The 26,771-nt window shown below is 42.6% G+C and overlaps 1 protein-coding gene across 1 annotated transcript in view; it reads left to right on the top strand.

Annotated features, from left to right (window-relative positions):
• The window catches only part of LOC106584502 (protein phosphatase 1H), a 42,847-nt gene extending 18,549 nt beyond the window's left edge, over positions 1-24,298 (top strand). The window contains exons 4-10 of the mRNA XM_014169885.3: positions 7,351-7,463; positions 7,894-7,978; positions 9,002-9,120; positions 14,291-14,354; positions 15,925-16,032; positions 19,134-19,285; positions 19,764-24,298. Of these exons, the coding sequence (XP_014025360.1) occupies positions 7,351-7,463; positions 7,894-7,978; positions 9,002-9,120; positions 14,291-14,354; positions 15,925-16,032; positions 19,134-19,285; positions 19,764-19,911 (789 nt within the window). The 3' untranslated portion in view covers positions 19,912-24,298. The remainder of the gene's footprint in view (positions 1-7,350; positions 7,464-7,893; positions 7,979-9,001; positions 9,121-14,290; positions 14,355-15,924; positions 16,033-19,133; positions 19,286-19,763) is intronic.
• Positions 24,299-26,771: the final 2,473 nt, after the last annotated feature.

The raw sequence follows: 26,771 nt of genomic DNA, 5'->3' as shown, positions 1-26,771 counted from the left end.
ATTTCTACCTGAACGTTCCTCTACGTTGTGGCCTGTTGAACTCCGGTCTGAAGGAACGTATTTTCAATTGTGCTGGGTGATGTTCTGAGAATAAGGGACTCTACACATATTAACCATGCATTAATTAGACATTAATTATAGCATAAGGGACACCGCAGCATCAATTAAATACAGCACATTCACTTTAAGAGACATCGCGGCACACTTTAACTATTCATTATCCGTTCATTATCTGCTCAGTTGATGGACATTGATCAGCGGCCTCTCGGCAATTACAGTATTATTTTTTCTGCCGATTTATATAAGCAGTTGGCATACGGAGATCAACATCGCAACCCACTGGGAATAGGACTAGTAAGCATTGTATGAATGCAGCTTCCTTCTTTATTTCTAATAAAGCTGTCTGGTTTTTGTCCATACAGACGTTCTCTGCCTGTATGGTTGAAGTAGGTTAATTAAGCAATAAGGCACGAGGGGGTGTGGTACATCAATCACTGGCCACTTTAATAATAGAACACTAGTCATGTTTAATAATCTTTACATATCTTGCATTACTCATCTCATATGTATATACTGTATTCTATACTATTCTACTGTATCTTATTCTATGCCGCTCTGAGATGGCTTGCCAAAATGTTTATATATTCTAATTCCATTCCTTTACTTTAGATTTGTGTGTATTGTTGTTAGATATTACTACACTGTTAAAGCTAGAAACGCAAGCATTTCACTACACCCGCAATAACATCTACTAAACGCATGTATGTGACAAATAAAATGTGATTTATATGGCCAATAAATATATAATGCCTTAGGGCTGTTCTTAAGTACAACGCAACACAGAGTTCCTAGATACAGCCCTTAGCCGTGGTATATTGGCTATATACAGTTGAAGTCGGAATTTCACATACACCTTAGCCAAATACATTTCAACTCAGTTTTTCACAATTCGTGACATTTAATCCTCATAAATTCCCTGTCTTAGGTCAGTTAGGATCACCACTTTATTTTAAGAATGTGAAATGTCATAATAATAGTCGAGAGTTATTTATTTCAGCTTTTATTTCTTTCATCACATTCCCAGTGGGTCAGAAGTGTACATACACCTAATTAGTATTTGGTAGCATTGCCTTTAAATTGTTTAACTTGGGTCAAATGTTTCGGGTAGCCTTCCACAAGCTTCTTACAATAAGTTAGGTGAATTTTGGCCCATTCCTCCTGACAGAGCTGGTGTAACTGAGTCAGGTTTGTAGGCCTCCTTGCTCGCACACGCTTTTTCTGTTCTGCCCGCAAATTTTCTATAGGATTGAGGTCAGGGCTTTGTGATGGCAACTCCAATACCTTGACTTTGTTGTCCTTAAGCCATTTTGCCCCAACTTTGGAAGTATGCTTGGGGTCATTGTCCATTTGGAAGACCCATTTGCGACCAAGCTACAACTTCCTGACTGATGTCTTGAGATGTTTCAATATATCCACATAATTTTCCTGCCTCATGATGCCATCTATTTTGTGAAGTGCACCAGTCCCTCCTGCAGCAAAGCACCCCCACAACATGATGCTGCCACCCCAGAGCTTCACTGTTGGGATGGTGTTCTTTGGCTTGCAAGCATCTCCCTTTTTCCTCCAAACATAACAATGGTCATTATGGCCAAACAGTTCTATTTTTGTTTCATCAGACCAGAGGACATTTCTCCAAAAAGTGTGATCTTTGTCCCCATGTGCAGTTGCAAACCATAGTCTAGCTTTTTAGTGGTGGTTTTGGAGCAGTGGCTTCTTCCTTGCTGAGCGGCCTTTCAGGTTATGTCGATATAGGACTCCTTTTAGTGTGGATATAGATACTTTTGTACCCGTTTCCCCCTGCATCTTCACAAGGTCCTTTGCTGTTGTTCTTGAATTGATTTGCACTTTTCGCACCAAAGTACGTTCATCTCTAGGAGACAGAACGCGTCTCCTTCCTGAGCGGTATGATGGCGGTGTGGTCCCATGGTGTTTATACTTGCGTACTATTGTTTGTACAGATGAACGTGGTACCTTCAGGCATTTGGAAATTGCTCCCAAGGATGAACCAGACTTGTGGAGGTCTACAGTTTTTTTTTCTGAGGTCTTGGCTGATTTTCTTTTGATTTTCCCATGATGTCAAGCAACGAGGCACTGCGTTTGAAGCTAGGGCTTGAAATGCATCCACAGGTACACCTCCAATTGATTCAAATGATGTCAATTAGCCTATCAGAAGCTTCTAAAGCCATGACATCATTTTCTGGAATTTTCCAAGCTGTATAAAGGCACAGTCAACTTAGTGTATGTAAACTTCTGATCCACTGGAATTGTGATTAAGTGAAATAATCTGTCTGTAAACAATTGTTAGAAAGATTACTTGTCATGCACAAAGTAGATGTCCTAACCGACTTGCCAAAACAATAGTTTGTCAACAAGAAATTTGTGGAGTGGTTGAAAAACGAGTTTTAGTGACTCCAACTTAAGTGTATGTAAACTTCTGACTTCAACTGTACCACAAACCCCTGAGGTGCCTTATTGCTATTATAAACTAGTTATTAATGTAATTAGAGCGGTAAAAATAAATGTTTTGTCATACCTGTGGTATACAGTCTAATATACCAGGGCTTTCAGCAAATCAGCATTCAGGGCTCGAATCACCCAGTTTACAATGTTTCTAAACTCCAGGTTTGATTTTAATTTGCTCCATCTTGTGTCTGTGTTCCTCGGCAGCTCCTTAGCATTAAGACGAGTGGGTGTTTTAACAGCTGGCTGCCAGTGATAAGGCATGTTACCCCCTCTCTATCTCCCCGTCGCTTTAATCCATTATCTGTGACTGTTCCCTTCAAATTAGCAGCATATGGTGCCAGTCAATCCACAGTAGCGCAATTGGTGGACTTTTCCCTTCCAACCCGCAGGCCCTCCAAAAATGTCTGTGCTGCTCAACATCTGGTTGTGGGGCTGTAAGTGGATGTGTGGACTTAAATTAGCTCAGTCAGCAGCCCAGTGGTCATACACACAGAGCCAATCAAAAGAGTGGTCATGACAGGATTGGCCAATGAGGGGTCAGGAAGGTCGTGGTTTATTAGCCTCGTTGTCTAACGTTCTTATTGAGGATTCTTGCTTTTGTCCCTGCTGACTTCAGCTGTCGTTTCCTATCTACATATCTGAGAGAGCTCACCTCCTGGTGTCTAGTTAATTGATAACATCTAAGCCTGAAATGCTGATATCTGAGTGCCAAAATGCATTCTGATATTAACATGCATAACTTCAGACAAACCTGGGTACTGCGGCGGCAGCCGTTTCCTCTATCACCACTAGATGGCAGTGTGCAGCCATCTATTGAGAGTTAGTGTGATTTTCCCAGTCTATTGTCACTGTCAACCTAAGCTATCGAGTCTAATAATAATGCGCCATTCCTTATGCACCTGTGCACATTTCAGACTGTGTTGATTCTTAACGATCGTGTTATAATGAAAGTGTGATGTACAAGGATTTAAGATTAAACCTCTATATATAAATCCAGAATTTCATCAAACAGTACATGGTCATGCCGATACAGTTGAGTGGATGTCACACACATTTTTGGCTTTGATCCAAAAGCAGTCTATTATGGAGAATTTTAGATGTTAAACCCGTACCATGATATTTCACACTATTCAGCTCGTTCACATACTTGATTTCATAACGTGATAAAGCTGCTCTCATTCTTTCTCTCTGTCACTCTCTCTTCACAGGGACAAGGCAACTTTCCCATCTTTCCTCACGTCCCCTCTGGTTCCTCTTGTTTTGAAGAGTTGAAGCTGCGCTTTTCTGTCCCTCTGCTCCCCCATCTCTTTGTAATCTCGCTTCTTATTTTAATTAACCTAATTCTCAAATAAATGTAAATCTGTCATCATTATTGGGGTGGTGGTGGTGCATAATTTGCCAGTAACTCTGTCTGACTAGTTTACCCCTCTCTTATCTGGGGTAACCACCAACCACCAGCTCGGAGTCTAGTTCTCAGGCTGACATGAATCACCACATTCCTATGGAAACAGGCCGTGTCTGGAGGAGGCTGCCAGAGCCTGATAAACACACAGAGACAAGTAAACATCAAAAAGAAACATGGGTCACGACGGCCTTATCAGCAATCTGTTTACAGAAGGACAGAAATAACAGGGGAAGATCAGATCTTTGGGAAGCCTAGTCTTCCTCTCTGCTGCTCTGGAAAGACAGGCATATACCCCACTAAAGCTACAGTCAATTATGCCTGCAATGGGGTAAAAACCCTAATTTTAACTTGTTGTCTTGGATTGACTGTTTGTATGCTTTGATGTAATTGTGAAAGTTTTTTTTCATTGTGCCTACCAGATGCCATAAGGGAAGAAAGGTGTAGCTAGTTTTTTATGCGGAAATATTTATTATTGAAGGCTTCCCTCCCTGCAGCCACAGGCGTTTGATGACATGATGAATATGTATGCACCGCTACAGATTCAAATCTCACCCTGGGTGAAGGACACATTTGTTCACGTCGTTCCCCCTTCGTAACACACACACACACACACACGCACACAGACAAACACACATCTCCTGAGAAATGTGTTTCTCCTCCAAGCCGACAGCAGTGGTGGGAAATGTTTGCTGGCGTGTCACTAGGGCCTTGTTACAGGAGAGTTTTACACACACACACACACACACACGCACACATACACACAAATGTCAGTGAAGACACTTGCCAGCTGGTCAGCGCATGCTCTGAGTACGCGTCCTGGTAATCCGTCTGGCCCTGCGGCCTTGTAAATGTTAACCTGTTTAAAGGTCTTACTCGCATTGTCTATGGAGAGCTCGATCATACAGTCGTCCGGAACAGTTGGTGCTTTCATACATGGTTCAGTGTTGCTTGCCACGAAGCGAGCATAGAAGCCATTTAGCTCGTCTGGTAGGCTCGTGTCACTGGGCAGCTCTCGGCTGTGCTTCCTGTTAAAATCCTCCGTGATAGTTGGCAAGCCCTGCCACATCCGACGTACATCACTGGGCCCGAATTCCCTGCCATCCAGGACCTCTATACCAGGTGTTGTCAGAGGAAGGCCTTAAAAAGTTTCAAGGACTCCAGCCACCCTAGTCATAGACTGTTCTCTCTTCTGCCGTATGTCAAGCAGTACTGGAGCGTCAAGTCTGGGACCGAAAGGCACCTGAACAGTTTCTATCCCCAAGCCATAAAACGGCTGATTAGTTAATCAAATGGCTACCCGGACTATTGACATTGACCCGGTTTTTATTATTTATTTCATTATTTTAATTGTTTTGCACTGACTCTCTTGCACTGACTCTATGCACACTCACTAGACTCTACTCACGCATACTACACTGACAGTCCAACACACATACTGTACACACACACATACACACACACACACACACACACCCTCTCACACATACACACACACACACACACACACACATGCATATTGACACACACATAGACACACTTTCACATTCTTCACATATGCTGCTGCTACTCTGTTTATTATATATCCTGAATGCCTGGTCACTTGTACCCGTACCTACATACTGTATTGCCTCAACTACCTCGTACCCCTGCACATTGACTCTGTAATGGTACTCCTGGTACTCTGAACTAAAATATAAATGCAACATGTAAAGTGTTGGTCCCATGTTTCATGAGCTGAAATAAAATATCCCAGAAATGTTCCATAAGCACAAAAAGCTTATTTCTCTGAAATGATGTGTACAAATTTGTTTACATCCCTGTTAGTGAGCATTTCTCCTTTGCCCAGATAATCCATCCACTTAACAGGTGTGGCATATCAAGATGCTGAACAGCATGATCATTGCACAGGTGCACCTTGTGCTGGGGACAAAAGGCCACTCTAAAATGTGCAGTTTTGTCACAACACATTGCCACAGATGGCTCAAGTTGTGAGGAAACGTGTATGGCGTCATGTGGGCGAGCAGCTTGCTGATGTCAACGTTGTGAACAGAATGCCCTGTGGTGGTGGGGCAATGGTATGGGTAGGCATAAGCTACAGACAATGAACACAGTTGCATTTTATCGATTTGGAAATTTGAATGCACAGAAATACAGTGACGAGGCCCATTGTGATCCCATTTACTTTACGGTATTTGTGACCAAAGGATGCATATCTTTATTCCCAGTCATGTGAAATCCATAGATTAGGGCCTAATTCATTTATTTCAATTGGCTGATTTCTTCATGAACTGTAACTCAGTAAAATGTTTGAAATTGTTACCTGTTGAGTTTATATTTTTGTTCAGTGTATGTATAGGTTTTATTTTTGTTACTATTTTTATTTAGCAAATATTTGTCTTACTTTTTAACTCTGCATCGTTGGGAATGGGCTCGTAAGTAAGCATTTCACTGTAAAGTCTACACCTGTTGTATTCGGCCCTATACAATTTTATTTGACACAAACCACACACACACACAGTCTTGTGAAACTAACCTTGTGTGTTTTCCACAGCGAACTACATGCTAGGGACAGAGTACATGTATTAGCGTGCATTATTTCTTCACTCTTAACATATCTTTAGAGACTCATGACATTGCTGTAACCCAGGATACACATTTTCACTCATCACTTCCTGGTCTGGACCCGTATTCATACAGCCAGCGTCACAGTGGGATTGTTGACCCAGCGATAGACGAGCATCCTATCCAGGGGGGTGTACAATGTACATCAAGCTGCTTCACGCTACAGAAACATGAGATTGGCTGCTGCCCTATGAGCTGTTCTTGCTCGTACAAGGCTACATACTCTGGTTTGTGCTTCAAACCATTTTAACTTCTCCACGACTCTCTCATGATCATATAGAAAGGGTTAACTTGTGAAATAGTACATCGTTTTGGTAGAGCTATAGGTTGCTTGGTTACATTTTTTTTTATGTTAGCTTTTTGATTAATTCAGTGACAGATTAATTATTCACCTTTATTAATGAATTAACATCATGGATTTTTAAAATAATTTTCTCGGTTTAATTAGTGCTAAATGAATCAACCTAATTAAGCCATGTAATAACGAGTACTCCCTCAAACTTCACCTCGTCTTTAGGTTTTCATTTATTGTTTTTGTTCTTGGACATAATGCTCTTACTGTGAGTCATCCTTAATGTGCTTGGACCCCAGGAAGAGTCGCTGCTGCCTTGGCATCAGCTAATCGGGATCCATTATAAATACAAAATGCAAATGTTATATATGGTATGTTACCGTAGCAAGGACTTTAATCCAAATCATGTCCTTCTTTTGTACTACTTTGTAACTGGAAAATATATGTTTAGAGACAAGGCTTTTTTGCTCTGTGTGTGTGTGTACTTATGTGTTTGTTGTGTTTGCAGGATGCCCAGATTGAGAGAGACAAGGCTGTGTTTAACATCTCAGGAGGCTGTACTGCTCTGTGTGCACTCTTTTTATTGGGAAAGCTCTATGTTGGAAATGCCGGGGACAGCAGGTGAGAGACATGCACACGGGTGGATTTCGATGAGCAAAATATGTCTGGTGAGATCTATCTCTCTCAACTTTTCTGTTTACACTAGCCTTGGATGTGGTGTGGCCAAAGCCACATTCCGGCTTCAGGTTTGAGTTCAGCTATTAGCATACTGTAATAGTATATAGACAAACAAAATAAGGACACCAATTCAAACTATACAGGAGCTTCTCATCTAAACCACATTGCACATAGTGTTGCACACTTGATTAATATAATGATTCACAAATGTGTGGTTATTTTAAAAAGCCTTTAATTTACAATTTGGGTAACAGAGAAAAAATGCTGTCTACTGGTATTAAGGTCATTCTTGCAGGGACATGTGGTGTGGGAGAGCCATTGTATTTACACACACAGAAATAAACACATATTGTTTTGTTGCTTTGCCCTTCAGAGCGATCATTATCCGAGGTGGAGAGGTCATCCCCATGTCTACAGAGTTCACACCAGAGTCAGAGAGGCAGCGCCTGCAGTTCCTGGTAAGAGGAAGAATTCAGCTCCTACTGTATCACACCACATGACCACAGTCACTACATATGTATAACAACTTGATGTCAAGTGTAAGTGTATTACCTTATGTCTCACTCATTATGTAAATGTATTTTTGTCATTATTTTAAACTGCAAAAGTGTTCTGCTCTATTGTTATGAGTCAATGTTCCTCACACGGTTTCCTAGATCTAGCTAAATGCCTGAAAGGGACATCAGAAGTCCATGTCCCAGGTCATTTGTTGTGTAGATCTAGTTATTGACCTTGACCCTAATGATCATATACAGTATTTTAAACTAATCAAACAAACTGTTGTAGTTTTTTAGTTCTTCATCAAATATTTAGCAGCCATCATTTTTAGGGGGGTTTCAAATAACTTGCACATATTCAAATACCTTCAAATATTATTTGTTTTTCTGAGAGGTATTCAGGATACTTTTAAATGTTATTTGTTTTTCTGAGACCTTTATTTGAATATCAAGGGAAATAATTGCCTTCAGTTGATTCTCTATATTCGACTACATTTTTGAATACTTTGAATATTATATTGTATTGTTGATATTTGGAAATAAACTACGAAATACTCATATTTTCTGATCAGGTCTGTGTAATAGCTCCCACAGTTCCCGGTAAGTGGAGGAACTCGACTACAACCCCCTGAATCATAGGGAACTTTAGCTGTGCTTGACTGGCGCAACGGAACCAATAGACTAGTCGCAAAAGTGCAAACCCCAGGCATCTAACATTCCAGGCAGAGAAAACGATCAAAGTATTTGAAAGATTTCAAATAGTATTTGAACCCAGGTCTGCTCTGTTCTTATTAAGCACAGCTGTCAGTTATCACAACATATGACTCCCTGTACAGACAGTTACTAGGCTTAACTCTCCTGCCTGGTGTCTTGGATGGTTTAATAGACTGTGTGATTGAAATGCCCAGTGGATAGGACGGCAATCTCCTCTCTCTCTTTCTCTCTTTCTCTCTTTCTCTCTTTTTCTCTTCTCTCTCTGTAAAGGCCTACATGCAGCCGCACTTGTTAGGAGGCGAGTTTACACATCTGGAGTTCCCCAGACGTGTACAGAGGAAGGAAGTGGGGAAGAGGATGCTTTACCGGGACTTCACTATGTCTGGCTGGTGGGTATCTATTTATCTGTCTGTCTATCCAACTGTCTGTGTCTGTCTTTCTTTCCACCAGTGGTTTGTTTGATTACTGGAACTCAAGTAATGAGGGCCTTGGTCCTCTCATTGGAATAAGTTAGACAGATGCTGCATTTAGGACATCACACTACCCCACCATTTTACTATATTCATGAGATCCATAATCATTAGATCATTAAAATTAGGCATCTTTGCATGATTTGTCATTGGAACTTTACATTTTGCAATTTCACAAGCAACTACACAGTACTATTGAAATAATGTCCTTTGTCCGCAATCACTTTGTCTATCTGAAACTCTCATTCTCATCCATGGCCCTCAGTAAAGCTGATTGACCGGGAATGCTCTGATAGACCCAGACATTCGGTGTTGTCTGAATGAATGACAGGGACAATTCAGCTCATCAGTGATCTGGACAGAACTAGGGCCCATCACAGCTCCACATCATCTTTCATACAGAGGCAGAATGAAGGGAGGCGTGAACGAGCAAGAGGTGATTGAGGGGAAGTTTATTGGTGCTGGAGCTTTCTCAATGCGGTTCTGTCTGTGCTGTTAAGATGTGCCGATGTAGAGCAGTGCTGCTCCTTGTTGAATCCAGAACTGATGATCTGTCTCACTGACTCACACATGCCTGTGATGTATTTTTAAACAGATTCCTTTAAAAGTGGCCTCTTCTCAGGACTACAACTGGCCTCTAGTGTACCATAACAGACAAAAAGATGTAACTGCATTTGTGTGTGTCTGTCTGTGTGCTCCCTCACTCCCTCCACCACCTCCTCCCTCTCATGCCCAGTTGGCAGTGAGCTGGGCTGTGAGCTGGGCTGTGAGGTTGATAGTGCAGATGGGGGGTTGTTAAGGATGGCAGGCGGTGGTGTTTCAGGGCTGTGTTCAGTTGATGGATGTTTAGCAGCACGCATGTTCTACATGTTCAAACACCCCGGCAGTCAACAGTGGATGGAGGGAGACAGGGAGGCAAAGAGGGAGAAAGAGGGAGCAGGAGATCAAGGGACTCAAGCTGTCTCACTGGACTCCTGTTCTCTGAGACAAAGGAGAGGAGAGAGGGGCGAATCCTAGAACGTTCATCATTGTCACACTTATTTACTGCTCTCTTTTGTCTTTCTCTCTCTTCCTTCTCCCTCTCCACATGCACTCCCCTCTTTCTTGCCTACGCTGGCAGTGTGATGTTAATAGTCTATTTTTGGAGAGATACTGTAGGCCCACACCCCTGTCCACTTTGGCCCTGTTTTAATTCTGAACGCACACTGCATCGATTTATAGTCTATCAAACTTGGGCAAACGGTTGTCTTAAGCTTTGCCTTTACTCTCTAATATCGCAATCCGTTTGACTCCATACATGACTGACTGCTGCTGACGGCCCCTCAATGTCACCCCACAGTTTATTGATGTGTGTGTGCACTGTGAGTGCCTGTGTGTGTTTTGAGTCGTGGTTAGTATACTGAGCACGTAAAGCTAATGTCTCTCTCTATCACCCCAGTACACTGAGCAGTGGCCCTGCCCACTCGTAAGAGATGAGATCACTGCTCTCCTGCCCATCTCTCATCACCGGCAGAGTGGAGGATACAGGCTAGCAGTTACTACACCCACCACCTCTCCTCCCCTCTCCTCACCTCTCCTCTGTCACACACTACAGTGTGGTTGTCTGAAATAGATCATCACGTTGTAGAAACCATGGTCTAACGAATAATGAAATCCACACACAGGTACATGTTCCCAGGGGTAGGTTCATTGAACATCGTTTCAACCCCAAACTGGGTCTTCGTCAGCAAAATGAGCCTGTGAATGTCTGGTGCTGTTTGCAGCAACCATAGCGTTGTCCCTGACAGTCCCAGAGGTATGAGTGGGAGCAGGTATTATAAGAGGATTAATGTGTGTATGTCACGCTGTTACAAATGCTTTATCTCCAGCTAGACAGAGAGAGACCGAGCTCTGAGACTGGGAGCGTCCTGGTAAAACACTAACTTCACTGGGAGTCTGACTCAGTCCCCATAGGGACTAGTCCGAAGATGTCTGCTAGATGTCCTTTGAAATCATAAAGGCTGCTGGGGCTTTTCAGTAGAAAGGTTTATGTTTTTGTAGGTGAAATGATGGAATGAAAAGAACCCCACAGAATGAGTCAGAAAGGACCATAGATCATATTAAAGTGTTAAAGTGAAGGACAGTATTTCTGTGCTCAGCCTTATAAGTTTGTATAACACTAGATGGATACTGTAGATAGATGGGTACTGTAGATATGGATAGATGGATACTGTAGATGTGGGTGGATGGATGGGGATATGGTGGATGGATGGATACGATGGATGGATGGATGGATGGATGGATGGATGGGCATGCATGCTGTGGATGGATGGATGGCTGGATGGATACTGTAGATCAGTGGTTCCCAAACTTTTGATAGTCCCGTACCCCTTCAAACATCCAACTTCCAGCTGCATACCCCCTCTAGCACCAGGGTCAGCTCACTCTCAAATGTTTTTTTGCCATCATTGTAAGCCTGCCACACACACACTATACGATACATTTATTAAACATAAGTGTGAGTTTTTGTCACAACCCGGCTCGCATGCAGGACCAGGGCACAAATAATAATATAATAATAATCAATCATTGTACTCTTTATTTAACCATCTTGCATATAAAACCTTATTTGTTCATTGAAAATTGTGAATAACTCACCACATGTTAATGAGAAGGATGTGCTTGAAAGGATGCACATAACTCTGCAATGTTGGGTTGTATTGGAGAGAGTCTCAGTCTTAAATAATTTTCCACACAGTCTGTGCCTGTATTTAGTTTTCATACTAGTAAAGGCCGAGAATCCACTCTCACATAGGTACATGGTTGCAAAGGATATCAGTGTCTTAACAGCGCGATTTGCCAAGGCAGGATACTCTGAGCGCAGCCCAATCCAGAAATCTGGCAGTGGCTTCTGATTTTAAATTAAATTTTCACAGAACCGCTTGTTGCAATTTCGATGAGGCTCTCTTGTTCAGATATCGGTAAGTGGACTGGAGGCAGGGCATGAAACATGAAAGGGATAACGAATCCAGTTGTTTGTGTCATCCGTTTCTGGAAAGTACCTGCGTAATTGAGCACCCAACTCACTCAGGTGCTTCGCTATATCACATTTGACATTGTCCGTAAGCTTGAGTTAATTTGCACACAAAAAAATCATACAATGATGGAAAGACATATGTGTTGTCCTTGTTCATGCAAATAGAGAAGAGCTCCAACTTCTTAATCATAGCCTAAATTTTGTCCCGCACATTGAATATAGTTGCGGAGAGTCCCTGTAATCCTAGATTCAGATCATTCAGGCGGAAAAAAAATAATAATAATAACATCACCTAGATAGGCCTGTCGTGTGAGAAACTCGTCATCATGCAAGCGGTCAGACAAGTGAAAATTATGGTCAGTAAAGAACTTTAAGCTCGTCTCTTAATTTAAAAAAAACCGTGTCCATACTTTGTGCCTTGATAACCAGCACACTTATGTTGTAAAAGCGTTACATGGTCGCTGCCCATATCATTGCATAGTGCACAAAATACATGAGTTCAAGGTCCTTGCTTTAATAAAGTTAACCATTTTCACTGTAGTGTCCAAAACGCATTTCAAGCTGTCAGGCATTCCCTTGGCAGCAAGAGCCTCTCGGTGGATTCTGCAATGTACCCAAGTGGCGTCGGGAGCAACTGCTTGCATGCGAGTTACCACTCCACTATGTCTCCCTGTCATGGCTTTTGCGCCATCAGTACTGATACCAACATGAGCAGCAGCTATGTTAGGTTACATACGGACGGTTAGTGGAATTCCCGCGAGAGAGTAACGGTTAATGTGATTGGATGTTAATTATTTGACTAGGCTACCTGTATTTGGCATTGTTGTTATTTCTCTGAACTCTAGATGGTTTCATTTTATTTTTGGCAGTGAGAAGAGGCTACTCAGGCGAGGGGGGGAAAAAACACACCCAAATGTATGGCCCCGTTGGAAAATATAAATGGACTGTTTTGAAAATGTGAAGGAAAAAAAAAAGGTGAATCACATTTTTATTTGGCGTACCTCCGACGGCCAGGGGTACGCGTACCCCAGTTTAGGAATACCTGCAGATGGATGGATGGATGGATACTGTGGATGGATGGATACTGTGGATAGATGAATAGATAAATACTGTGAATGGATGGATGGCCTCAGATCTAGCTCTGCATGCTGCAGAAAGTGCTGAGTGTGTGAGTCCTGCCTGCCCAGGGTGGAAGCATATGGTCTCCGAGTGGAACCAGTAATCTAAAAACCATTCCAGTCCTGTCTAACCCTCCTCTCTGTACACCAGCACAGCTGAAATGCATCTGACAAGATATGGTAGGACGGCTTTCATTACCAAGCTGGTGTTTTTCACATTCACATGCAGGACCAGGTGTGAATTTAGAATAGAAAATCCAGAATCCTTTCAGTCGGTATAAATGGTGTGTGATTTGTGACCATGGGGTGGTTACTTTCAATGTGGTCATAACTGCTGCTTAGAAAGGAAGGTGGAACGTTTAACACTGAAAAAGAATGGGCAGTAGGCATCATGTGCATTAGTACATTGGCTTTCTTAAGGAGCCAGTATAGACGTTTTACATTGAATGTACTATAGATACCCAGATTCAAATGTAAGACCTTTCCTTAGCACGTGTGTAATATTTTCCAGTCTGATCTCTTGTACTGCATCTTTGACTCCGTCACATGCTGTTGAAAAATGCATGAGTGGGGGTTGTTTAAACACTGCTTTGAGAATATGGGGATTATACAGGGGGGGGGGGAAATCAATCAATCATCCCTCTCTACACACACAACACCACACACACACAATCTGAAACAGGAACACCATCTCATACATTCATTGGTATTTCCCACTTTGTCACAAGGGTATATTTTCACAAAAACAGCAAAAATAAAAAATGTAAAGATATGTTTTCTCTCTTTGTATTGTCTGGGTGTTTCTCTTTTCTTCCTAACTCTGTCTCCTCAGCTCGTCTCGTCTACAGGCCCTGAGGGAGGTGGTGTATCTCCCGGGCACACTGCGTACGAACCACTGCCTGCCTGGCTGCCATAAAACAAAAACCCATTAAAGTCTTTTCTCTCCTGTGTGCAGGGCATATAAAACCATTGAGGACGACGACCTGAAGTTTCCCCTAATCTACGGCGAAGGGAAGAAGGTAAGACTGATCTCGCCGAACCGCCTGCCTCTCTCGCTCCCTGCCTGCTGATAGGGTCACTCCCACAGCCTTGTGTTGCTAAGCTGTAATCAAAGCTCCACCAGGGCACCATTAGTCAACCCAGTGTCACACTGGAGGAAGGAGCCGTTTCAGCCTGCAGGAAGGCTCACGATGGTGGCATTCCAGACCATCTTCAGAACAGTCACACTGCACACACAATAAGATTGCTAGCCTATATCATGTTAATGTGGTTCCTGAGATGTCAAGCCAAAGTCTGGTTATCACAGTTTGCTACTATGCCCATCATCTGACATGTAGGCAGTAGAGGGCTGTGTCGTTAGTTGAGGACCAAGAAGATATTCCGCCAAGTGCAGTCTGTTACCACACCGCACTAACCCTCCTATCACAGTCGGCTGTGCCCAAGACATCAAGTGCCAGCCGGGGCCAGTCCCTCCTTTACAGTGGGGGGGGGGAAGAGATGGGTAGATAGGGCAATAGAGTGTAGGGAAAGGGGGCAAGAGATGGGTAGATAGAGCGATAGAAGGGAGGGAGAGATGGGTAGATATGGCGATAGAAGGGAGCGGATGGGGTTGTGCTGGAGAGGAACTTCAGAGCCCGGCGCAGCATGTTGGGGCCGTACATACGCTCAACAATTAATCCCAGGATGTTTCTCCTTCTCTGCCCGAGGAGCTCTCTCTTTCTCCCTGTCTCTCTCCATCATTATCTAGTCTCTCTTTTCATCGCTCTCTCGTTGCGGCATTTGCACTGCATACTGATCCAAGGTCAGGCCAACGGACTGTACGATTGCCTCCTCAATTTCTCTCTGTCTCTCTCCTCTACCTTCACTCTTACCCCTTCTTTCTTTCCTCGCCCCCCTCTGTCTCCCATTCTCTTTCTCACCTTCCTCACTCTCACCGCTTCCCTCCTCTCTCTCTCTCCTCCTCACATGGCTCCTATTTGATATAGATTCAATTAGTACTGCTCCCCAGCTCCGAGCCGATAGCCCTTTTCAGAGACAGAGGCGATATGTGCAGACAGTAGCAATCAAAAGGAATTTCACACAGAGTACAAATGAGGGAGACCGAAGACCGTGCCGGCGTCTCAGACTAGGGAGTGAAGAGAGAGATCGTTAAGGATTGTGTGTGTTTATGAAGATCAGATTTGCTCTCAGAGAGAACATTTCCTTGGAGGTCATCATTATTAAGGTCATGAGGCCATCATTGGTCCAGTTTTCAGTTCTGCCCTGATGAATAAGGAATCTCACAGAGGGGAGTATGATTTATCTGGGCCAGGGTAAATAGAATTTCAATTTAGTAGATTATTTTAAATTAGGATTCTTTCAATTCATGATTGTTATTTCAATTCCCCATCCCGCCAAGTTGACAGAGTTGAAAAACCAGTAGAATTGACCCTGAGGTCCACACACATCAAAAGACTTCAATGGTTCAAATGATTCCAAACATTGGTTTGAACTAATTATTGTTGCCAAAACAGAGTTGGGGAATGAGGGTCATAGGGTCAGAGGGAGGTGATTATAGTTCCTCTCTTTGATGGTCTCATCCCTCCACAGGCCCGTGTGTTGGCTACCATTGGGGTCACCAGGGGCCTGGGAGACCACGAGCTCAAAGTGCATGACTCCAACATCTACATCAAGCCCTTCCTGTCCTGCTGTCCCGAGGTAAAGTACTGTACTCCTCATTTTCTATTTCCTGTCTATCAATAACCTGGTGGGTTTTTAATAGTGCCGTAATCACATTCCAGTGCATCAATCCTTATTGACCTCAAGATCATCATGATACAATGAGAGGAAACCATGCCTGTGTTCCAAATGGCACCCTATCCCTTTTATAGTTTACCGCTTTTGACCAGGGCACATCAAGTCTTAAAAGAAGCTCTCACCTCCCAACCAACCCTCCACTGAACACGTACCTCCTGCCTCCTGATAGTCAGGAAGCTCTCAACACTCTCTTGATCTTTAATTCATCACCCTCTGAGTTCAGTCATGGTTCAGGCAGTGTGCAACTACTACAGTAGATTAGCTTTTTTTTTTAAATCTCTTCTTTTGAACCTTTTTTCCTTGCCGTATATCTGCCCTTGCTGTTGCTTTAAAGTCACAGTAAATACATGTGCAGACAGTATGTATATAAGATGGAGGTCGTAAAAATTGCTATGGAATCCAGCGGTCAGTGGTTTCCACGGTTTCCCATTGGGTGGACCCAAGGTCAAGGCTCTTCCTGTTAACCACTTCCTGTTGTGGGTCAAAAGTAAGATGTGCTTAGTGGGAGAGTCATCACTGTTTTACAGTTTGACGTCTCCATTTCGAAATCTCCCTTGAACTATATTGTGAAACAGATTCTTAAGATTGCGTCTCCCATTGCTGGTTATTATTCCAGTCAGACAGAGGTTGATGAGACAATATTTTTTGCCTTTTGACTGATTCTTTCACAACCACTATTACAACACCGTCTTCATGTAGTGTTTGTGCAGTGACTGACTAGCACTCCCAGTTTGTGTGAGGTGATGTGATATGCCTCCTATGGAGGAACAACATAGCAACATGTCCATGGTTATCGCCATAACAGTACTCCCTCTACCAGCACATTGAAACAACAATACTTCAAAACCATGGCACTTTGTCCAAAGACCAAAGCCAGGGGCATTACTTAGTGCTCTCTGATTGTGACATACTGCAGGATGCCTTTTCATTATACCAGATACTTGAAGAGCGTGTGCTGTAGCAGTGCTAGTAGACGGAGTAGCGCTGATCTATACATTTAGAAGACCTCTTTGTGGAACCTGCAGGCTATAGCTGTCTGTTATCATAAAAGACAGGGGTAAAAGACAAGATCAAGGAAAGGAAGAACGTATATACAGATGAGTCATTCTTCATAGCCTGTTCATTAAATGGATACTTTGAGATTTTGGCAAGGAGGCCCTTTTATCTACTTCCCCAGAAGTAGCGAAATAGCATTAGCACAATGGCTGGAAGTCTATGGGTAAGCAGATGCAGTGCATTCGGAAAGTATTCAGACCCCTTCACATTTTCCACATTTTGTTACATTACAGCCTTGTTCTAAAATTGATTAAATATGTTTTTTTCTCATCAATCTACACACAATACCCCATAATGACAAAGCAAAAACAAGTTTTTGTATAAATTTTTGCGAATGTATTAAGAATAATAAATAGATACCTTATTTACGTAAGTATTCAGACCCATTGCTATGAGACCAGAAATAGAGCTCAAGGGCATCCTGGTTCCATTGATCATTCTTGAGATGTTTTTACAAGACCTGTGGTAAATTCAATTGATTGGACATGATTTGGTAGGGCCCACACCTGTCTATATAAGGTCCCACAGTTGACAGTGCATGTCAGAGCAAAAACCAAACTATGAGGTCAAAGGAATTGTCTGTTGAGCTCCTAGACAGGATTGTGGGATGTGGGGAAGGGAACCATAAAATGTCTGCAGCAATGAAGGTCCTCAAGAACACAGTGGCCTCCATCATTCTTAAATGGAAAAAGTTTGGAACCCCCTCTTTCTAGAGCTGGCCACCCGGCCAAACTGAGCAATCGGGGAAGAAGGGCCTTGGTCAGGGAGGACCAAGAACCTGATGGTCACTCTGACAGAGCTCCAGAGTTCCTTTTGTGGAGATGGGAGAACCTTTGAGAAGGACAACCATCTCTGCAGCACTCCACCAATCAGGCCTTTATGGTAGAGTGGCCAGATGGAAGACACTCCTCAGTAAAAGGCACATGACAGCCCACTTGGAGTTTGCCAAAAGGCACCTAAAGGACTCTGACCATGAGAAACAAGATTCTCTGGTCTAATGAAACCAAGATGGAACTCTTTGGCCTGAATGCCAAGCGTCATGTCTGGGGGAAACCTGGCACCATCCCTACGGTGAAGCATGATGGTGGCAGCATCATGCTGTGGGGATGTTTTTCAGGGACTGGGAGAATAGTCAGGATCGAGGGAAAGATGAACGAAGCAAAGTACAGAGAGATCTTTGAAGAAAACCTGCTCCAGAAAGCTCAGGATCTCAGACGGGGGCGAAGGTTCACATTCCAACAGGAAAACGACCCTAAGCACACAGCCAAGACAATGCAGGAGTGGCTTCGGGACAAGTCTCTGAATGTCCTTGAGTGGCCCAGCCAGAGCCTGGACTTGAACATGATCGAACATCTCTGGAGAGACCTGAAAATAGCTGTGCAGCGACGCTCCCCATCCAACCTGACAGGATCTGCAGAGAGGAATGGGAGAAACTCCCCAAATACATGTGTGCCAAACTTGTAGCATCATACCCAAGAAGACTCATGGCTGTAATCACTGCCAAAGGTGCTTCAACAAAGTACTGAGTAAAGGGTCTGAATACTTATGTAAATGTGATATTTCAGGTATTTATTTATTTATTTCCATTTGCAAACATTTCTAAATGCCATTTTTTCCTTTTTCATTATGGGGTATTGTGTGTAGCTCTAACTTCCTTCATACTGGGAACAGAGACATAAAAATGTTTTCAACAAGTTCTTCTGACTCTGGAGAAGTAGATAAAGCGCCTGATTGCCAAAATCCCGAAGTATCCCTTTAAGACCACACCGGTCTAAAAGGGATATTGTGTGGAGGGAGACGGTGTTACAAATTGTGTAGTGCATACCTCTGAATGATGTTGATTTTCTATCACTATTAATGGTCTACAGTGCAGCCAGGATGTGTCTGTGATCTTCTATTTTCTCTGTAATAACATCACCATTACCTCCCTCTCTCCCCATCCACAGGTCAAAGTGTACCCTCTGACGCAGTATGAACACGGGGCGGATGACGTCCTGGTGATGGGGACAGATGGGCTGTGGGACGTCCTATCCAACCAGGAGGTTGCCGAGGCAGTCACTGGTTTCCTTGCCAACTGTGGCCCTGACGACCAGTATAGGCATGTTCTACGTTCCATGTTCCGCTCGTACTACTGTAGCCCAGCTGCTGACAGACAGACGCTGTGGTCAAATCACACTCACCTCTCTCGCTCTTATTTGGAGAGGATATGCTTCTTACAGTATCTTGCTGTAATTACACACATTTTAAAAGTATTTTCTGAAGTTGATGAAGAGCTTGTGAGACTAGTAACGTAAAGGTTCCTTTCTTGAGGATACCATGGCATGGTGGTTGATTTAAGTGATAACATTGAAATAATTTCTGAAATGTCCTACCCCTTTCTTAGTTTGGGGTAAAGTAAGCTCCAGATGACTGGTGGGAGAGTGTAGAGACTTTCTAAAGTGTAGGTTGTAATGTCATCATTCTCTTGGTCTTTGTTCACACACTGTATGGAGATGAATACAACTGTCTGCCCTATGTCAAAGTATATTGTCCATAGTGTCTTCTAACTGTTCTTTGTCTCTTCCATTGTGACCCAGGTACACAATGGCAGCTCAGGACTTGGTGATGAGGGCACGGGGGGTCCTGAAGGACCGAGGCTGGAGGATAGCCAACGAACGTCTGGGCTCCGGAGACGACATCTCTGTCTACATCATCCCTCTGAGGTACGGCAACCTGCAGACCTAGCCGTAGCCCAGGCCCAGCTCACCACCACCCACCATGGGACTCTAGACAGGTTCTGTGTCCAAAATGACTCCCTATATAGTGCACTACTTTAGGCCAAGGCCATGACAAGTATTGCATTATGTAGGGAGTAGGGTACAATTGTAGGCGTTCTCCCAACCGGCAGACCTAGCTAAGGACCAGCTCACCACCCACCATAGGACTCTAGACAGGCTGCCCCCCTCTCCCATCTATCCTATCCCCTCTGTCCTAAAAGCAATGCCCTGGTGCTCACAGTGCTTCATCCCGAACGGTTTTCCTGAGGAAACAAAATGGCTGCTGGTTGTTGTACAGTACAGGGTAGCATGATTGTTCTTGTCTCTTGTGAAAGGAAGGAAAATCTCAGGATGTTCCAATATACAGTACCTTCAGTTTCTTCTTGTGTTTCTGTGCTGCAAAGGAACAAAGGACAATTCTGGATTCAAAGGCCTACTGGGGCCATGTATTTCCATTAATTCATAACCAACCCTTTGTTGTTTTTCAGTAGGCTACAGCTTCTGCATAGCCAGATATTTTCTGATGCAATGGAAGAGTATTGCTTTCACAAAGGCAATACTTCTCTTATGGATATCGCATGGGGAAAGACAAAGGGACTCTTTCAAAGTGCAATGCTTTATGGGATTGTTTTTTATTCTTTTTAGATGAGATATTGTTACTGTATTACTGATTATGAACAAGCAAAAATGCTTAAAAATGAATGGATTTTAGATATCCATGTTTATGCTGTACAGTGTAAAGAACCTGTTTTGAGTTGTCTGTATATACTGTACGTTATGAAACCTCTCCTGTCCCTATGATCCATTACGTACATACGTAAGTCAGTGACCTAGACAGTACAATCCTTTCACCGACAAACTATAGCGTTCAGCTTTCAGAACTATTGTTTGGGTGTTCCTCTCCAAGTGTAAGGTGAATGAAGTCAGTCTTATGGTTGTTTTATTGACAGTGACAATGTTAATCTCTCATTGTTTATTTTTTCATAATTTTGATAGGTTAGTTTTTTTCTTTGTCATTGCGATGACCCTGAAAGTGGATTTACTTAAAGGATGTGAAGGAATACATTTTATTTTATACATAATTGTGAAACAGCTACCTCATGTTTTTGCTTTGTTTTAAACAAGATATCCAATCCCTTGCCCCAGTTTAACCTTTTATTTTTCTATATGTCAAATACTTGTTTGCATCATCCTGCTCGTTTACTTTTCAAATATGAAACAGCCATTCCTTAATTAATTGTCACTAGTTTTCATACAAATATAGCTTAGTTTAGCTCTGTAAAAAAATATTAGGAAAAGTGTCCTGTATAGCGACATGAATAGGATGTAGAATGGGTCAAGTTTACTGAATGTTCTTACAGCTGAATCCTAAATTGAGACATGGTTGTCATTTTATCTTATTGAGACAAATGCTTGATTTACGCAAAAGTTCAAGTTACAAGTGTGGATCTCTCAAATGAACATTCAGCCCTTGAAGGCTAGAGTTACATCCCTTAAGCAGATACATTGATTAGCAAGTGCTTGGGAGATTAAATTGAATGCTGGTATGAAAACTGTTGCTCTCTGTTGTTTGTTGTTTTTTAGTGATCTTTACTTGTAGTTTACTGAACATGCGTCACAACTCAGGGAGCTATGTGACCAATTCTCATACCGGATGCTATACAGAAAATGTGTATGTACCAGAGGAGGCTGGTGGGAGGAGCTTTAGGAGGACCGGTTCATTGTACAGACTGGAATGGAATAAATGGAATGGTATAAACAAGGTTTGACGCTGTTCATTCAATGCCATTCCAGCCATTACAATGAGCCTGTCCTATAGCTCCTCCCACCAGCCTCCTCTGCTCTGTACAGGAATTCTTATTTTATCCTGAATCCTTTTGTTATTATGCAGTCTGGTATTTACCCTTTGCTGAACAATACTCTGCAAACTAACCATTTAGGGCATTAACCTGAATGGATTGCTGTTCAGATACAGTATGAAGGATGTACATTGTATTCTGGGTTTCCACCTCTTCCATTTTCTGGATAAGAAAATTGAGGATGTAATGCCAGGTGCACTTCCTTTATTCAATGCAGTATGATGACAATGTTCCTGGATGTCCAGTCATGAACTACACTAATGGACATTGTACACATCTCTCCTACTGCCGTGGGACCTCTACTGATGCCACTGGCGCTCTAAAAACACTCACACAGTCACTAATGATGTCAGAACTTGGGACTTGCTAGATGTCGTTTTAAGTTGATTCATCTCTGAGTTGTTTAAAACCGTTGTTAGGGAGGTGTTGACGTGTGTGTCGCTGACTAAGACCACACTGTTTCTAATCCAATCAAATTAGTCTAGTCATGGCCTAATCCATGTTCATTTGTCTCTGTTCCTTTTAATGTATTTGGCATGTTTCTTTTCAAGCTGTATCAGTGTTTTTGTTCTGATAACAAACTTTACTCATCTATTTCTCTATAACTGACCTGCTCAAAACATTGCAGAAAGAGGCCCAGGGCTCTATTCAGTCTGGATCGCCGAAGCGTTACAGATTGTGTGATAGAAATGTAAAGGTAATTTCAGATTGAGCCGACATAAGCAGTGTTTACCGTGAATGCAGTCTCCGCTAGCGTGGGAACATTGGCTTTACATTTCAATCACACTGTAACGCTGAACTTACTCAATACAGTTGAAGTCGGAAGTTTACATACACCTTAGCCAAATACATTTTAAACTCAGTTTTTCACAATTCCTAACATTTAATTCCCTGTCTTAGGTCAGTTAGGATCACCACTTTATTTTAAATGTGAAATGTCAGAATAATAGTAAAGCGAATAATTTCTTTCAGCTTTTATTTCTTTCATCACATTCCCAGTGGGTCAGAAGTTCACATGCACTCAATTAGTATTTGGTAGCATTGCCTTTAAATTGTTTAACTTGGGTCAAACGTTTCGGGTAGCCTTCCACAAGCTTCCCACAATAAGTTGGGTGAAATTTGGCTCATTCCTCCTGACAGAGCTGGTGTAACTGAGTCAGGTTTGTAGGCCTCCTTGCTCGCACACGCTTTTTCAGTTCTGCCCACACATTTTCTACAGGATTGAGGTCAGGGCTTTGTGATGGCCACTCCAATACCTTGACTTTGTTGTCCTTAAGCCATTTTGCCACAACTTTGGAAGTATGCTTGGGGTCATTGTCCATGATGCCATCTATTTTGTGAAGTGCACCAGTCCCTCCTGCAGCAAAGCACCCCCACAACATGATGCTGCCACCCCTGTGCTTCACGGTTGGGATGGTGTTCTTCGGCTTGCAAGCGTCCCCCTTTTTCCTCCAAACATAATGATGGTCATTATGGCCAAACAGTTGTGTTTTTGTTTCACCAGAGGACATTTCTCCAAAAAGTGTGATCTTTGTCCCCATGTGCAGTTGCAAACCGTAGTCTGGCTTTTTTATGGCGGTTTTAGAGCAGTGGCTTCCTCCTTGCTGAGCGGCCTTTCAGGTTATGCCGATATAGGACTCGTTTTACTGTGGATATAGATACTTTTGTACCTGTTTCCTCCAGGATCTTCACAAGGTCCTTTGCTGTTGTTCTGGGATTGATTTGCACTTTTCGCACCAAAGTACGTTCATCTCTAGGAGACAGAACGCATCTCCTTCCTGAGCGGTATGACAGCTGCGTGGTCCCATGGTGTTTATACTTGCGTACTATTGTTTGTACGGATGAACGTGGTACCTTCAGGCGTTTGGAAATTGCTCCCAAGGATGTACCAGACTTGTGGAGGTCTACAATTTTTTTTCTGAGGTCTTGGCTGCTGCAAAGAGGCACTGAGTTTGAAGGTAGGCCTTGAAATACATCCACATGTACACCTCCAATTGACTCAAATGATGTCAATTAGCCTATCAGAAGCTTCTAAAGCCATTCAACTTAGTGTATGTAAACTTCTGACCCACTGGAATTATGATTAAGTGAAATAATCTGTCTGTAAACAATTGTTGGAAAGATGACTTGTCATGCACAAGGTAGATGTCCAAACCGACTTGCAAAAACTATAGTTTGTTAACAAGAAATTTGTGGAGTAGTTGAAAAACGATTTTTAATGACTCCAACCTAAGTGCATGTTAACTTCCGAATTCAACTGTATGTATTGAATAGAGCCTCAAGCAGAAGCAGAATGTTTACATAATTGTAAATAAAATGTAAAGGATACTTCTGGAATAATTCTCTCCTTTGTACTACTGTATGTGCTCTACATTTTTCTTAAGCCCCAAGAAAAAAAATAAAGTAAACAGACATTTTGTAATGTTTTGGAAAATGCAAAGAAGAAAATAATTTGAAGGATTGCTTTGCAAATGGATTAAAAATACTATGAGCTGATTCTGAAGCCTTTTTTCTTGTAAATGTTTCATAAGGAAATGTTTACAAAGGGTACACTCATTAACACAAAGTACCATTGTGTCTACAGTATTTACCACAACAGATTTAGATAGTTCTATACATCAGATGGATACAGTAGACATACTGATGTAGGAAGCCTTTGTCTAGAGATTTCAGCTCTCAATACCCAGACTGCACTAAGTGTTTTGCTTTAGACAGATGGAAGGTGCTACAAGAGGTGGTGATTGATTCATGGTTAGAGCAGTGCTCTGGTGAGCCATGTATGGCAGGCTGGGCCCCTGGGGGAGCAGACAGCTGGAGGGAGGGAGGAGGTTGACTGGCTGGTTGCTCTGTTACCAGGGCTCTCCATTTGTCTTTGTTATTCCTCACATTGTGACTCCTTGCCTTTTTCTTACCTGTATTGGAAGAGTAGGTTCAAGGTCCCTCCCCTACAATGCATTTGAGGAATCGAGGGGAATATGAATTGAGAAATAACCCATCACAGCCCCCGCCTCCCCACCACCACCAATCACACACAGCCAGGGAACTAGAGCAGCTTAGCAGGGGCACCCTGGTGTGTCTGTGCCCTCAGTGCACTCATTGTGACACAGTGTCATGATATTCAACTCCCTGTCAGAGTCCCATGGGGTGAGGGGTAGGCCGATCAGTTAGTTAGAACAAATCCCCAACTGGCAGATGGAGCTTCTGCGAGGGAGAAAGGAAGGCTCGTGGGAGACTGGGGGATCGTATGACACCCATGCAACTGTCCACACCTTCGAGTTTGTATGTAATATATTTTTGTCGATGTCTATATTGAACAAAAATATAAACGCAACATGCAACAATTTCAAAGACGTACTGAGTTACAGTTCATATATGTAAATCAGGCAATTTAAATAAATTAATTCGGCCCTAATCTATGGATTTCACATGACCGGCAATACAGATATGCATCTGTTGATCACAGATACCTTAAAAAAAAAAAAGAAGGGGGGCATGGTTGGAAAACCAGTCAGTATCTGTTGTGACCACCATGTCCCTCATGTAGTGTGACACACCACCTCAAAGAGTTGAGGCTGTTGATTGTGGCCTGTGGAATGTTGTTCCACTCCTCTAAAATGGCTGGGCGAAGTTGCTGGATATTGGCGGGAAATGGAACACGCTGCCGTAGACGTTGATCCAGAACATCCCAAACATGCTCAATAGGTAACATGGCTGGTGAGTATGCAGGCCATGGAAGAACTGGGACATTTTCAGCTTCCAGGAATTGTTTACAGATCCTTGTGACATGGGGCCGTGCATGATCATGCTGAAACAGGAGATGATGGCGGCGGATAAATAGTATGACAATGGGCCTCAGGATCTCGTCACGGTATCTCAGTGCATTCAAATTGCCATTGATAAAATGCAATTGTGTTCGTTGTCTGTAGCTTATGCCTGCCCATACCATAATCCCACCGCCACCATGGGGCACTCTGTTCACAACGTTGACATCAGGAAACTGTTCGCCCACACAACGCGATGCACGTGGTCTGTGGTTGAGACCGGTTGGACATACTGCCAAATTCTCTAAAATGACATTGGTGATGGCTTATGGTAGAGAAAGTAACATTAAATTCTCTGGCAACAGCTCTAGTGGACATTCCTTCAGTCAGCATGCAAATTGCCTGCTCCTTCAACTTGATATATCTGTGGCATTGTGTTATGACACAACCTCACATTTTAGTGGCCTTTTATTGTCCCCAGCATAAGGTGCACCTGTGTGATGATCATGCTGTTTCATCAGCTTCTTATGCCACACCTGTCAGGTGGATGGATTATCTAGGTAAATGATAAATGCTCACTAACAGTGATGTAAACTAATTTATGCACAACATTTGAGAGAAATAAGCTTTTTGTGCATATGGCAAATTTATGGGATCTTTTATTTCAGTTTATGAAACATGCAACCAACACTTTACATGTTGTGTTCATATTTTTGTTCAATGTACATACATTTTGAGATTTATAAAGCGTGTTGTCTGAGCATACTACACCACAGAGAGAAAATGTAGAATATCATATCCTTGTCCTGTCTGAAAGTAAAGTTCCACATATGTCAATATTCATAAATGGGAAATGTACTTGAGTCCAGCTGCGTTTGAGATGAAGGCTAATATTCCATTTGGATGGATTCCACTGATTCAGAAGATTCCGCTTTGTATTCCAGAGAACAAGCCAAGTTGTACTCTTACACAGGCAGCCCAATTGTTTTTTTTTCACCAATCAGATTAGCTCTGAAAAATATCTGATGTGAAAAGATCTGATGTGATTGGTCAAAAAGACTAATTAGTGGAAAAATATCAGAATTGGGCTCTGTGTAAACGCAGCCTAATACAGGATTGAAGAGAGTGTGGCAATAAGAGAAAGGAGTCTTACCACACCTGAAGTTCGTAGATGGAATAGTTTATACTTTAGACCAATTAGTCAGCCT

The sequence above is a fragment of the Salmo salar genome, chromosome 23 (genome assembly GCF_965601325.2).
Source record: "Salmo salar chromosome 23, fSalSal1, whole genome shotgun sequence".
NCBI lineage: Eukaryota > Metazoa > Chordata > Actinopteri > Salmoniformes > Salmonidae > Salmo > Salmo salar.
The sequence above is the reverse complement of the archived record's forward strand: the minus strand, read 5'-3'. Positions and strand labels throughout refer to the sequence as shown.